This window comes from Antechinus flavipes, chromosome 2 (assembly GCF_016432865.1).
Source record: "Antechinus flavipes isolate AdamAnt ecotype Samford, QLD, Australia chromosome 2, AdamAnt_v2, whole genome shotgun sequence".
NCBI classification, from domain to species: Eukaryota; Metazoa; Chordata; class Mammalia; order Dasyuromorphia; family Dasyuridae; genus Antechinus; species Antechinus flavipes.
The window spans coordinates 421,319,013-421,332,960 of NC_067399.1; the positions used below are offsets into that span (position 1 = coordinate 421,319,013).

At 38.4% G+C, this 13,948-nt stretch overlaps 1 protein-coding gene across 3 annotated transcripts in view; it reads right to left on the reverse strand.

The window, feature by feature from the left end:
- The window catches only part of SLIT3 (slit guidance ligand 3), a 778,163-nt gene that overhangs the window by 163,005 nt on the left and 601,210 nt on the right, over nucleotides 1-13,948 (reverse strand). For all 3 annotated transcript variants that reach the window (XM_051978878.1, XM_051978877.1, XM_051978879.1), the window contains exons 8-9: nucleotides 13,455-13,618; nucleotides 497-638 (exon numbers count right to left, since the gene is read on the reverse strand). In XM_051978878.1, coding sequence (XP_051834838.1) covers nucleotides 497-638; nucleotides 13,455-13,618 — 306 coding nt within the window. The remainder of the gene's footprint in view (nucleotides 1-496; nucleotides 639-13,454; nucleotides 13,619-13,948) is intronic.

Sequence of the window (13,948 nt, forward strand, 5' to 3'; positions counted from 1 at the left end):
AAAAAGGTAAAAAACAACTAACATAGATTTTTGTGATTGATAACTGACAACACATTCAGTCCAGAGTTTTACAGTGAACAACTTTCATGATATGGAGAGAATGCATCAGATTAAGTTACACAGGCATATATTTTTCCCCACAGGAAATTTGAAAACATGTATATATACATATAGACACATTTATGTCTGCATGAACTTAAATTCACATATAAAGGCATGTGAATATTTAAAAATTTCTTTGCCTAAAGTACAACAATGGCAGAGGCTAAAGTCTTACTTAAAAGGAATCAACAAGAGCTCAATCTTTTCCTCTGTCAGAGAATCAGTGCAGTGAATAGGCTATAAAACCCATTAATGAGAAATAACAAAGATGATGACAAAAACATTTTCCCATTGGGCCAATCTATCAGCTGTTAACAGCCCCAATGTCCTGATAGTCCATGGAGATGGCCCAGTGGAGATTTGGCTGAGGAAGACCATGAACATAGGAACTTACATTTCCACGATGCCCTCTGGCAAGTTGGCTGGGATTTCTGTCAAGCCTTTTCCTCTACAATCCACAATATTGTTGCTACAGGTACATGCAGATGGACATGATATCGAATTGACGCTACAGGATGGAGGCTCTGAGTGAGGGCCTGTGGAGTCAAAGAAGGAAAATAAAATCAACAAGAATCTGGATCCTCTGGTCCTTTCCCAAAGCTTCCCATTAAGGTGGCAATGGCCTGGATCACTTAGACCCCAAAGAAGAATTGGGAAGTGACTTATCTGGATAATAATTACCAATTTTCCGCTTCAGAGAGCCTACAGAGTCACAGCTGCTACAGATTCTATATTCAGCAAGTGGGAGACATTCTAGAGTTTGGCCCTGACCCCAGCTCCTTTCCATAGTGTTCCTTCTGCTTTGTTACCCCATTATCCTTCTGTTTCAGAGAAAAAGGGGCTTTGGGGTTAAACTAGAATAAAAAGTTGTCAGTGGAATCTAAAGTCCATATAATGAGACAGTGTTCATAGACTGCCAAACATCTGGAGGACCAGTGAAGAACTTAAAATGTCTTAATCAGTTAGTCTTTATGAAGCCAAACCACTGTATAATTAGAAATATTTGGATCATGGGCTGGATTTTCCAATTTTCATTTGGATCTTTAGTGTTGAATGGAGAAACAATTGAAGTTTAAGCGAATTTTTTCAAGGCATATTCTAAGCAGGAGATTGCCTGGGCAACTTTTTATGGCAGGATATCTCAGTCCTAAGTTGTCCAAACTCTAGTAGGAGGTAAGAAGAAAATAAAATTTTCCTCCCCACAATTTTCCCCTGATATGCTTTAGTCATAGTTGAAATCAACCTGGAGTACTCATTATTTCCTAAAAGTGGCCCACACTTTCTCACTGTTTCTCCTTTATATATCCCACTTTTTAACCCTAAAATGCCTTTTCTCACCAATTTCTAGTTTACGGACTGTTCAGTTGTTTCATGCCTGTCTCTGTGACTTCGTTAGGAAGTTTTTGGCAAAGACACTCAAGATGTTTGTCACTGTCTTCTCCAGCTCACTTTACAGATGAGGAAACTGAGGCAAACAGGATTAATCATCTTGCCAAGGGTCACACAGGTAAATGTCTCAGATTGGATTTGAATTCAGGTCTTCCTGACTTCAGGCCTGGTGCTATACCTTCTACCTATCCTTTAAATATCAGTTTAAATGATACCTCCTGGAAGTAATTTCTCACTCACTTACTTTTTTTACTTCTCCTCTTATACCTTTATCAAATCCTAATCTATATTGTATTTATCAATTATGCTGTCTCTCCTATTAGACTGAAGATTCTTGAGGGTTAGGGACTGAATATGACTTATTTCTTGTTTATTTATCTGGATACCAGCCCTGAATATATTTTGTGGTTGTTGCTGAGGGACAAACTGAATAAATAAATGAATGAAATATCAATGCCTTTTCTACCTGGAGGCTTTCTGACTCTATTAATAGAGTTATCCTTCCTGACATGAAAAGTATTTTGGAATTTCTTAGAATTTTGGTATCTTTTAATTCCAAGGGAAAAAGAACAATTACCAACAAAAACAAACAAACAAAAAAACCCAAAACCCCAAACAAAAAAATAAACACATTGAATGTTGTAACTATAAACACTGAAGCTATTTTTCTGTTTTGTATGTTTTGATGGATATCAATTTAAAATCAGAGCCAAGTGATAAACCCCCAAAAGCTTATTTATAAAGCCAAATCTGAGAAACACTGGAAGCCCCTGAACAAACTGAACATTCATAAAACAGATAAAAATTTTAATCCTTTTCTCCATTTGTATCATCAAATCCTTGTCCAAGAAGATCTTTCAAGAGTTTTCAAGAAACACTTTTTGTTCTCTTAATCAGTTTCTTAATGTGAGCTAAAAATCTTAAAAATGTAGTCAGTTTTCCAGTAATAAATTGCCTGTGAATTAGAGAATTTACGGCCTCCAAAGCAAATCAGACTCAAACCTGCTCTTACCCATAATTCCCTAGCAGAGCCTCACTACACCCCAGCCACATTCGTCCACAGATGGTTAGTTCAATATTTTTCCAATCTCTACCTAGCTGAAAGATGGCTCCCAGGTAACTCCCTAGACCTCATGTTGGCAGTTTCATACTCTAGAACCTATGGCTAGAACTTCTCAGGCCACAGATTAAACAGGAAATATGGTGGGGAAATTCTTCAAGAAAAGAAATACACACACACGCGCGCGCACACACACACACACACATACACACACACGCACACACATATTTTGGTTTGGATTCTATTCACTAGAAATCCTTAGAACTTAGAGTAAGTCAGAGCTGCAGTTAGTCTGGCGTAGGGAAATCAAACTATCCTCATTTGGACTCTTAAGAAGTAACTTTTTACTATACCTCTTGAAATCTCCTCATATTAGAATGTTTTCACTCTATAAGTCTTTGGACTGAAACTTAACGTAAAATGCTTAATATGACAGCAGAGCTCTGCCCCAGCAAATGCCAATAGCAATTAGCATATGTACTTGGGGGCAACATGTAATGACCACCACTCAATCACAGATCCCTATAGGCTTTATAACCCTTACACACACACACACACACACACACACACACACACACACACCCCATACACCTCTCCCACCATTATTAATCAACTTGTAAATTTGTTGAGGAATTTGTCATATTATATCTAATATTACTCACCATCAATAGAAAAAATATACAAAATATATTGGAAAGGTTCTGTTGGATTGAAGAAAGTATAAGGAAGCACAAGAAGCTAAAATTGAGGCATTCTTCTAAAGATGGAAGAAATATCAGAGATATTTCCAAAGGGGGACAGTTTACCAGTTTCTTCAAGAATCCTCTAGCTCTTCAGAATGATGGAAAGAGGATGAAATAGGCACTTAATATGGTTACCTTTCCTACCTCTTGGAAGCATCCTCTCCTTCCACATTTGGAATTTTAAAAAATTGTATTGGGAGGTAAATGGCTTCCATACTAACAGCACACGACAGAGAGTTTCATATTCTTGGGCACAAATGTCAGGATTTTGAAATGCAGATGGCTCTACCAACAGAAACTGCCAGTGACTGGTCTTCTACATCAAGAGGTGAATTCTCTTGACAAAAGCAAAGGAGAACTGCAGCAAAACCCATGCCTCCTGTTTGAGAAATGTCATGAATTCCATGGAGAATTGGTGTCTGTGCACTTGAATTTCCATCAGTTCAAACAGATTGAAACCGATGGTCATCTTTCTTTTGATCTGCCAATATTATTTGGATAGGATGTGTCAGAAAATGGAAGAAAGAAAGACAATGTGTGCTTAGGCAGATATTGGAGGCAGGAGGTGCTGAAATGGACTTTTAAAAAAAGTCCTAACTTTCCCCCTGCAGCTAATTCTCTGCAAAGTAAAATCAAATTGATACTGAATCCTCTCTGGAGGGTAGTTGTGTTTTTCCACAGAGTCCTAGTGACTTTGTATATTTGAAATATACATTCCATGTTTCAAGCGGCACTGTCCAAAATGAAGAAAAAAAACATTTTTAATCCACTGATTTTGCTAAAGACCTGCACCTTATGTTAAAAAAAAGGATTGAAAAAAAACAGCTTCCCCCAGAATCCTAAACTGCTTTTAATTTGGCACTCAGTGAAACTATTATCTCCTTTTTTCAAGAGAATACTTACGAGTTAAGCTGAAAATAAAAAATTCTTCCCATTTCCCCAGAAAAAATTCTGTCCCAGTAAGTACCATAGACACTGGACCTATTTCTTGACAAGGTTTTTATATTTTTATATTTTATATAAATTTATATATTTTATATTTTATATTTATAACTGTGGTTGTAAATGACATTGTGAAAAGGAACCTCAGAGGGTATTTATTTCAATCCAACCTCAAGTATTTGGGTTGAATATCACTGACAACATGCCAGGTAAGTGCTGTTTCTCCCTCTGCTTGAAGACTTCTAATCATGGAGAACTCTTGACTTCTCTAGTCCTCTCTTTCCATTTCCAAACAGCTGAATTTGTTAGGAAATTCTGTGTCTCTATTGATGCAAAACATGCTTCTCTATATCTTCTGCTCTTTGGTTCAAATTCTACCCTCTATGGCCAAGCAAGATTAGTTAAATCTCCCTCTCTCAAATGACAGCTCTTCAAATATTTAAAGAATGGTTATTATCTCCTTTCTTCCTCTTACTATTCTACAGTTCTTTTAACTGGTCTTCATGAGGTTTGAGTCCTACTATCATCTTTGTCTTTCTCCTTTTTCTGCTACCTAACTCGTCACCATCCATTCTAAAATATGATGTCCATTCCTGGCCTTGACACTCCTAGGTACAGTCTGGATTCAGCAGAGAAGTGCTATCATCTCCTTTATTCTGAAAACTACATAGTTATTCCTTCCACATCGTCAGGGTTAGGGGTACAGTACCTCCACAATCTGAAAAACCTGTACAAAATTTTTTGGCCCTCCCTTCATACCAGAGAAGAAGTCTGAATTTTTTCTTTTATAGGGTATTTATAGTACCCTATTGTAAAATTTGGGTTAAGAATTTGGTCACAAGCTCTGTGTCATTGCTGGCCTTCTTGTGCTGTCTACAGCTTCTGTAAAATTCTTCCCAAATTCTCATTTAATTTCTTTTGCCAACCCATGATATATTGAAACTGCGATGGGGAAAATAACAATGTGGAAAGGATAACTATACTTCTACTTTTATGACATTACGGTCCCAATAGCCTTTTTTGGCTTCCATATCACCCTGTTGACTCATACTAAGCTTATAGCCAGTTAAAACCCTCAGGTCTTTTTTCCCCTTTATATAATGTACCTTCTAGCCATGTCTCCCTTCTCTCAATATTTGTACAGTTGATTCTTTTGACCCAAGTATAGGTTTTTACATTTATCCTATTAGATTTCATCTCATTAGTTTTAGCTCCTTGCTACAGCCTGTTAAGATTTTTTTTTTTAGGTTGTAATTCTGCCATTCAGTGTATCAGATTATCCCTCCCTGTCTTGTAGGCGTGTTCTGTAATATGACAAGGTGCAAATATAACTTTGAGTTCTGCGTCATCTGCAAATTTCATCCATATACCAGCTCTATCTTCATCTAAATCACAGTAGATTTGAGAAGACCTTTTCCATTTGCTTTTTCCTCAGGGAAATTGACCTCCTTCGGGTCTGAGGAGCATATTTAAAATGGGTGATCAGCTCAATATTCAGAGTTATTCTGCAGCTCTCCCATGATGACCTGAGAACAGACCACTTGGCTCATTCAGATGAGGGTATGCTATTTCAGGGCAAAATAGGAGATATCTTCAGAAAAGGGGAGAATCTTGAAGCTTCCTTTCCATATAGTGCAAAAGAAAATCAGTAGACTCAGAATCTGGAATTCTGAGTTCGAAGTCCAGCTCTGCCACTTACTAGCTGTCTTACCTTTTAAGAGAGTCTCAGTTTCCTCAACTAGAAAATAGGGAAAAGATAAGTACTATCTAATTATGACATGTAAAGTACCTTGCAAACCTTCAAGCACTACTTAAACACGAGCTATTATTGTTATTCCTAATAAGGATGAAATAATATAATTATGAGAAGTGCTTTATAATCATAAAATGAGCATAATAGGCTTGAGGAAAGGAGTTCTACAGGTTGGTTCTAAATTGGGTTCAGATGCTGACAGGACAGGAGGTGGGGTATCTGGGGGCTAAAGGGAAACAGTTTGCAGAGTTCTGTGGAGCTTCCTCTGGGAGTCCCCCATTTATGTGGTGAAGCTAGGAGTTCTTTTACCCCCTTGATCTCTAACCTACCTCCCAAAATCTTGGACCTGCCTAGCCATAGCTCCCACTCCTGCCTGTGGGTGGCTGGAGGGAGAGAGGGAACTTCTGATAAGGACAAAGAAGTACTCTGTGGTTCTCTTCCAGGTGGTGACCCACCCCAGAGCTGTGCAGCCAGGGGAAGTAGGAAAAGATCTACCTTCTTCCCTGATATGTTGCAGAGCCGCAGGGCAGAGTAAGCATCAAAGGTTGGTAACAAAGTCTTTTATCCAGAGAGAAAAAAGAGATTCCCACATTCCTTTGGAGGAAAAAGGCATTACAGAAGGAATAAGCTGCCTGGTAAGCCCATTCCATCATCTCTGATTAATCCGCTGTATCCTTGTATGAACCATCTTTGCAAGACTCTTTCCCCCATCTCCTCCCCCCCCCCACTCAAAAGCTGCCCTCAATGACAGCTGCAACTAATAGGCATTGTTAGTATTAAAAGCACTTGTAGTCTTTCTAAAGACTTCCTTTTGTACATTTCTGTGTGTCTACGAGTATCTGTTCTTCAATTTTTAATGAGCACCCGAGGTATCTGGTTTTAGAAGCTCTTTCCATGCACTTCTACTCCACCATGTCTAGAACTCTCTAGCCATCCCCATCCTATTCTTACATGAATGGAATCAGGACATCTATAGAGTGTCTGTCATTCTGCCCCTAGCACCTCTGGATGCCTTTCCAGAGTTCTGAACTCACATTAAAATATACAAAAGTGGGGCAAAACATTCTCCTGGAAGCAGCTATGCCTTTCCTGGACTTCGGCTCACACTCTAATAGCCCTGGCACAATATCTGAGAACAGAGAATGGTTCAGGGAGAAGAGGCAGCTGGGGTTTTCAATGGGAGCTGCTTACTCCTGATAATCAGAGGGAATTGCTCCCAGGCCAAATGAGCATTTGAAATGGGGAAAGATGACAGGGGATGGTTTCCAGATCAAAACTTTCAATTTGGAAAGTCATCGCGGGCATCTCACTAGGTAGCGCCTCTGGGATGCTAACTCCATGACCCTGCTCTATTTTTCTCCACTTTGGCAATGAAGTACACCCAGCTGTGGGCTGGGAAACTATCCCTTGCTAGGCTTCCACCTCATTTTCCACCCTGTAAAATGGGAAAAATAATCCAAACTGATCCTAAAGAGCCTTGTGTGTGTATGTGTGTGCTCTCTGAGTCAAGTTAAGGAGCAATTTAAATCATCACATATGAGCAAAAAGGACCTTAGATCACAGATGATTAGGATATAGGAGACAGAATGTAAGGGTGGAGGGATCCTTAGGGAGTATCTTGTGACAATACAATTAGGTAGTACATGGGATGGAATTCTGGAACTGAAGTTGGTTAGGTCTGTGTTGGAATACTACCTCAGACACTAACTAGTTCTGTGAACCTGTCCAAGTCACTGAATTTCTGGTTGCCTCAGTTTCTTCATTTGTAAAATAGGGATAATAGCACCTACTTCAGAAGATTGTTGTGAGGATCAAATTTTATATATACTTTGAGTTTATAGATGGCAGAGTGGACAGCAAATACCCTAAACTGTTCTTTTCTGTGCTTTAGGACTTAAAATATCCTTGGCATCCCAAAGGACAGGAGGAGGAGATGGTAGCAAACGGTTGAGATGCTGGCTAGGACCTAAGCTCTGTGTGACTCAGGGCCATAGAATCATTGAATGTCAGAGCTTGGAAAGGCCCTTGGATTATCATCGAAAGGTCCCATCTTTTCACTTGGCAGATCAGGATGACTAAACCCTTTTGTTGCATTGTAACTCTCTTTATTTCCTTGTTTTCAAACCTCACACTGCAGTGTGCCCAGAGTGGAGAAATCTATAGGACCCATGCGTGTACAGAAATAAATTAATTCCTGTTTTCAAATTAAGCATCCCCATTGGCCTCTGGCCTTTCAAAAGCCGACAACGGATTGCAATGACAATGGCGCGGGAGCAATTATGGAAAGAATATAAATGAATATGATTTAAATGCCAGAGGCATTATAAGTTTGGAAATGGCTAAATAAACCTAATAATCTCTTTCTTGTGATGTCCAATTATAGCACATTAATTAAAATCTACCAAGGAGGCTGTGCCTAGTCAAGGTTCACCTTCTTAATTCTTTTTAGCCATAGCATCTGGTCTCAGAAAAAAAAAATTGAATAACACACACATACAAGGACATTGCCTATTTTATTTTTTAGCAATCAATTAATCAATCAACAGGTATTTACTGAATACCTAATATGGGCTAGATCCTGGGCTATGGGGACATAACAATTATATTATAAATCCCTTTTCACAAAGAATTTAGATTAAAGGAGACACGACAAATACATATAAAATGAGGAATTAAAAATGTAAGATAGTTTTTGATAAATGCCAAAAGTGATCATAGAGTCATGAGTTTAGAGTCAGAAGCAACCTTAGGTCATCTACCTTAACCTCCTAATTTTACAGATAAGTAAATTTCACCCTTATCATCCTAAGTCAAATCAAGTGATTTTTCTGGAAGCAATCAAATAAATCTGAGATTTGAACCCAGGTCATTGATTTTTAAAAAATTCAGTATTCTTTCCACTCCTTAACATTGATAATAAGTGTTTTAAGAGTCCAGAGAAGGGAAAGGGCATGGAACTTTCAAGTTATGAAGGACCTTAGAGATAATTTAGTTCAATCTTCTTATTTATATCTAAGGAATCAAAGATGATGAAAGCAGAAGTGACCCAAGCAGGAGTCTTTTAAAACTATGACAGCTGGAAAAAAGATGAGGACTTTCTTGGGATAAAGTACCCAGGAAACCTAACACATAGACTCCACTTACTCCCTTTTAGTTTCTACCAAAATCATTTAGGATAAGAGTAAAAAAAAGACTAACATTGGATTTAGAAATAAAGGCATTTTCTCCTTCCATGTACCTTTGGCAGGAAAAAACTCCTCTTCAATGGTAGGATTAGGGTATGGTTTTTCTAAAGGGCAGAGGAGATGGGCTCAATGACCTTCCAAGGATCTTTTCGTCCTGGGGTTTTAAATTTCATCTTTAATCAAGAACAATTAGCAAGGAATTTCCTTTAATATAATTTGAAGGAAGCCAAATTAGGGGAGGGAGATGGAGATGGGTGGGAAGAGAACATCTGGACAACTACAAAAGCTTCTTTTAAAAAGGAAGACAACCTTTTCACCATCTCCCAATCCCCTTCCCTGATGCAAAAAATAAGTGCCTTTAAATGGGAGGATGCACTTGACAGGAGGACTGGAATTAAAGTGAAGTGCCCTGTGAGCAAATTTCTAGGTTGACTAGAGATAAGAAACTCACATTCTGGGCTTCTGAGGAGAAGAGGTCAGTCACCAACCAGACTGCTGGATTGAATTCAAAGAGATAACAAGAACATAAAGAGGGGAGGGCCCTGGCAGACTGAGCAGGATAAAGCTTTCTCCCTATCTATTGAGGAATGTGTGAGGTGAATTTCTCATTACCATGAAAGGGTGGTTTATTCTGCTGAAGTGAGGAGGGTTCCAGGGACAGAACTACAGTCCTGGGATGGCTTAATTGACTCTCCCAGCTCCCAACCCGTTGGCCTATCAGATGCCCCTGACAGAACAGAATGAACTTTCCCAGAGAAGTTCTATTCTCTCTTTTCCAAAAGGAAATCTTCCCCAGTGAAATGTTAGTGGAGTTGTATTAACATGGAACATTTGTGGCTCTGCAGGCTTCAAAAAAAAAAAAAAAATCCAACAAACTTAAACTCTCAGTCTCTGATGGTCCATTACCATTAAGGCCGATAATGCTGTCTTTACCCAATCTACCATAGCTGCCAGTGACTTTGACCTCTACTCAGGGCTGTCACTGGATTTTTAACATAGTTCTACCTCATGGCCCAGGTCTCCTATTTTTGCTTGCATGCTCATTCTTCACCTTCTTATGCCAGTTCATTTCCATCACCCTTAAAAGGCACTGAGAGAATTGTAAATCTTTGGTCTGTACAGAAGCACTGAGTTGTCACATTACTAATTTAGAATACCTGGGATGGTTCTGCAGGTGATAAAGTGAGTATTGCTTAAATGTGGACTGCAGCTGAGAAAAGGTAGAATTAATATCCTTCTGGCATCTGGGGTCTAAGAACTTAATTCTCATGTGCTAAAGAGTCACCTGGCTTAGTTATCAAGAGGTTATGAAGAAGCTCATGAGCTGGTAAGGTTAATTACTATGAGCAAGGAAGGTAATTATAAAGCTTGTATCTAGACATCATCATCATGCCAAGGCATCTATCTGCAAAAGGAGAAAAGCTCATGTTGGAGACTTAAGAGAGCCTGCTCCTCATTCTGGTCTGGGGACTCTCATTGCAGTCTTTCCCTGTGACCTGGTGGCAATCATACAGTCTGCTCTGATGGCAAAGCTGTAAGACTGACAGCACGGTGTTCATCTGATTGTGCCGTATTAAATTTGGCACACTACCATAATGATGTGTTTTAACATTCTCTCTAATTAGTTTTTCTCACTAGCCCTTGTATGGTTTCTGCACTGTGTAATTATTTCTTTCACTGGCACTTATGTAGATATTGTACCCTTTACCTAATAATTACTGTAATTATAGTGACTATATCTGAATTTGATGCCTGTGTGATAAAAAGGTTTTATTATATGTGTTTGATGGGTAGTTATTTCTAAGTGGGTGTGGGAATTACCAGTGTCTACAGGAATTTATTTAGGTGGTGCTATGAGAAATGTTAAAATCTCTTTAGAGATCAGACATTTGATGAAGATGATTGTACTTAAAAAGCAATTAGAACAAAAAATTTTATTTTGTTTTTGTCTAAACCCGTGATTTCATTGGCAAGGGATTCTTGGTGTGGAAATTCTCTCCACTGATACAAATTAGCTCTGTCTCAAAAGTGTCTGGTATCTAGTAGATCAGTAAGTAATCTAGGAAATAGTAGAACCAATCTAATCATTTGATTAATTATCTATAACTGGTAGTCTTAAAAGAGTGGTCTGGACCTAGTCAGGCTCAGAAGCTAGACTGAACCCAGGATTTTTTGATTTTGAACTGACCCTTTCTCCACTATGCCCTACTGTTTTTCAGATCCTAAGAAAAGTAGAATTAATTCTAAGCAATGCAACAATCCACATATTTCTTCGTATATTATTCATGGATTTACACTGAGCTTACAAAGAACAGATAATATTCCTGCTCTTTTTTTAAAGGCATATTGTAAATCTCAGAGCACTACATAAATGCTGCTACGACTATCATAATGACTATCACTATGACTATCACTGTCATTACTACTCTCAGTGCTTGGTGCAAAAGCGCTGTTGACCATCATAACAGGGAAATTTCTGGTTCAGGTGACAATTAATCCCATTTATGGGAAAACTCCTTGGTTTTGCTTTTCCAACTCCTACATGGCTTATTCATGTGGCTAACTCTGTTATTCCCTTGGTCTTAGCACCAAGAAACTAGAGATTGTTACAGACAGCTGGACCAGAAAGTAGCTATCTCCATGGCTGGATTAAATGGAAAACATATGTCATCTCACTATTAAATGCTCTGGTTGAATGCCCTGTTTTCAAAAGGCACCTGGAGGACCTTTCCCATTGGGAATGGATGCTGTTTGTGTGTAAACAGCAGATGTCAGCAATGAGGTTAAAAAAACAAATCTTTTTTTTTTTTTTCAAAGCCCCCTACTTCCAGAAAGTCTTCTCCATTTGACCCAGAACCACCTACTATTTTCATACATTCAAGCAATTTTTATTAATGGGACTATATAGTGATTCATTGCTTATATATCTTCAATAATTTTTGCATTTGTTTATTTAATGTATTAATATAGAGCTGCTAGATTCATTTTGTCTACCCACTACAATGGAAGTTCCTAGAAGATATCTAATATCTATATCCAATAAACTCTATGAAATTTATTGTGCAGTGTTATATTCTCTGTCTCAGGGATGCATCATAAATTACTCTAATGCCCTAAGAGATCTGTGATCTCATTGAATTGAACATACTCTTTCCAGTGACTTGGGGCACTAAATCCCTGTTTAATGACTGACCATGTTAGGTGAATCCAGATTCTTATGTAAGTTTTCCACAGAGAACAATACTAAAATTAACAAATGGGACTTTAATTAACTAACATTAATAACGGGGCTTGATTGAAGGTGAGGGTGAGTTCCTCAGTTTTCATTACCAAAGAATGAGATTCTTTTTTGTTTCCCCCCAAATGTATAATCTTTACACAACATAATTCTCAAAATCTGTAATGGAACTGATGCAGCATTATTTTTAGACTAGACCAACAATACATTGCATAGGAAACCCCTGGTGGGGAAATTTCCTCCACCAATATCCATCTGCAACTATTGTGGAACTAATTTATAGTTCTAAAGAGCTGCTTGAAACACAAAGATTGTGACCTGTCTAGGGTCCTGCAGTCAGTATGTCAGAAACAGCAACTAAGTGGTACTGTGGATAGAGCTTTGGGCTTGGAGTCTTCCTGACTCAAATCTGGCCTCAGATACTTCCTTTCTGTGTGATCCTGGGCAAATTCCTTAACCTCTGTCTGCCTCAGTTCCCTCAATCATAAAATCAGTATAATAGCACCTATGTTGCAGGATTGTTTTTTTTTTTTAATTTTTTATTTAATAATTACTTTATATTGACACTCATTTCTGTTCCGATTTTTTTTCCCCTCCCTCCCTCCAACCCCTCCCCTAGATGGCAAGCAGACCTTTATATGTTGGATATGTTGCAGTATATCCTAGATACAATATATGTTGTTGCAGGATTGTTTTAAGGATTAAATAAGATAACATCTGTAAGAAGCACTTATAACAGTATCTGGCACATAAGTAAGTACTATATAGCTGAAGAAGGAAATGGCAAACAATCCCATATCTTATCTAAGAAAACCCCAAATGTTGTCACAAAAAGTTGGACATAACTGAACATAAAAGTATGAATGCTTATTCCCTTCTTTCCCCTTCTTCTTCCCTAATTTTGTAGAAGACTATAAGATTTCTACATAACGCTATTATAATTTTCTCTATATCTGTGTTTAATTCTAATGGGATGGCTAAGGGAGTTAGTGAAAAATCATGAGAAAGGAGGAAAGGGGAAGAGAGATGACAGTACCCTCACCTGTGCACACATATTCTTTCTTCTGAACATCAGCTACACTGAAGCCCCTCAGGTGCACAGGAGCCATGCAGAGGGTGAACTGGCCAATCGATCGTCTCTGCCGCAGCCAATCAGAAAGCCAGGCCAGGCTGCAGTCACAGTACAGGTGATTATAGTGGAGTCGCCTGCAGAGAAGGCAAGTGAGAAAAACATGTAGTTGCAATCAGGATAGAAGAAGAGGAAGAGGGTCCCTCAAATTGCCCTCTTGGCCAAGTCTCCAGAGCTAAGGTTTGGATTGAATAGGATGCATCTAACGGAAATGCACAGAACCCACTATCCTGAATCTAGGTGGTTAGAATCTCTGTGGCATTTTCTCCCATTTTACCATGTAGTTAATTTATGATATTGGAAAATCTGACAAGCAGGGAGAAAACATTTCTCTCTCTGCTGTTAAATCATTATGCCCTTAATGATTTAGAATAATAGAAATGGAAAAAAAGTTCTGGAGGACCAGA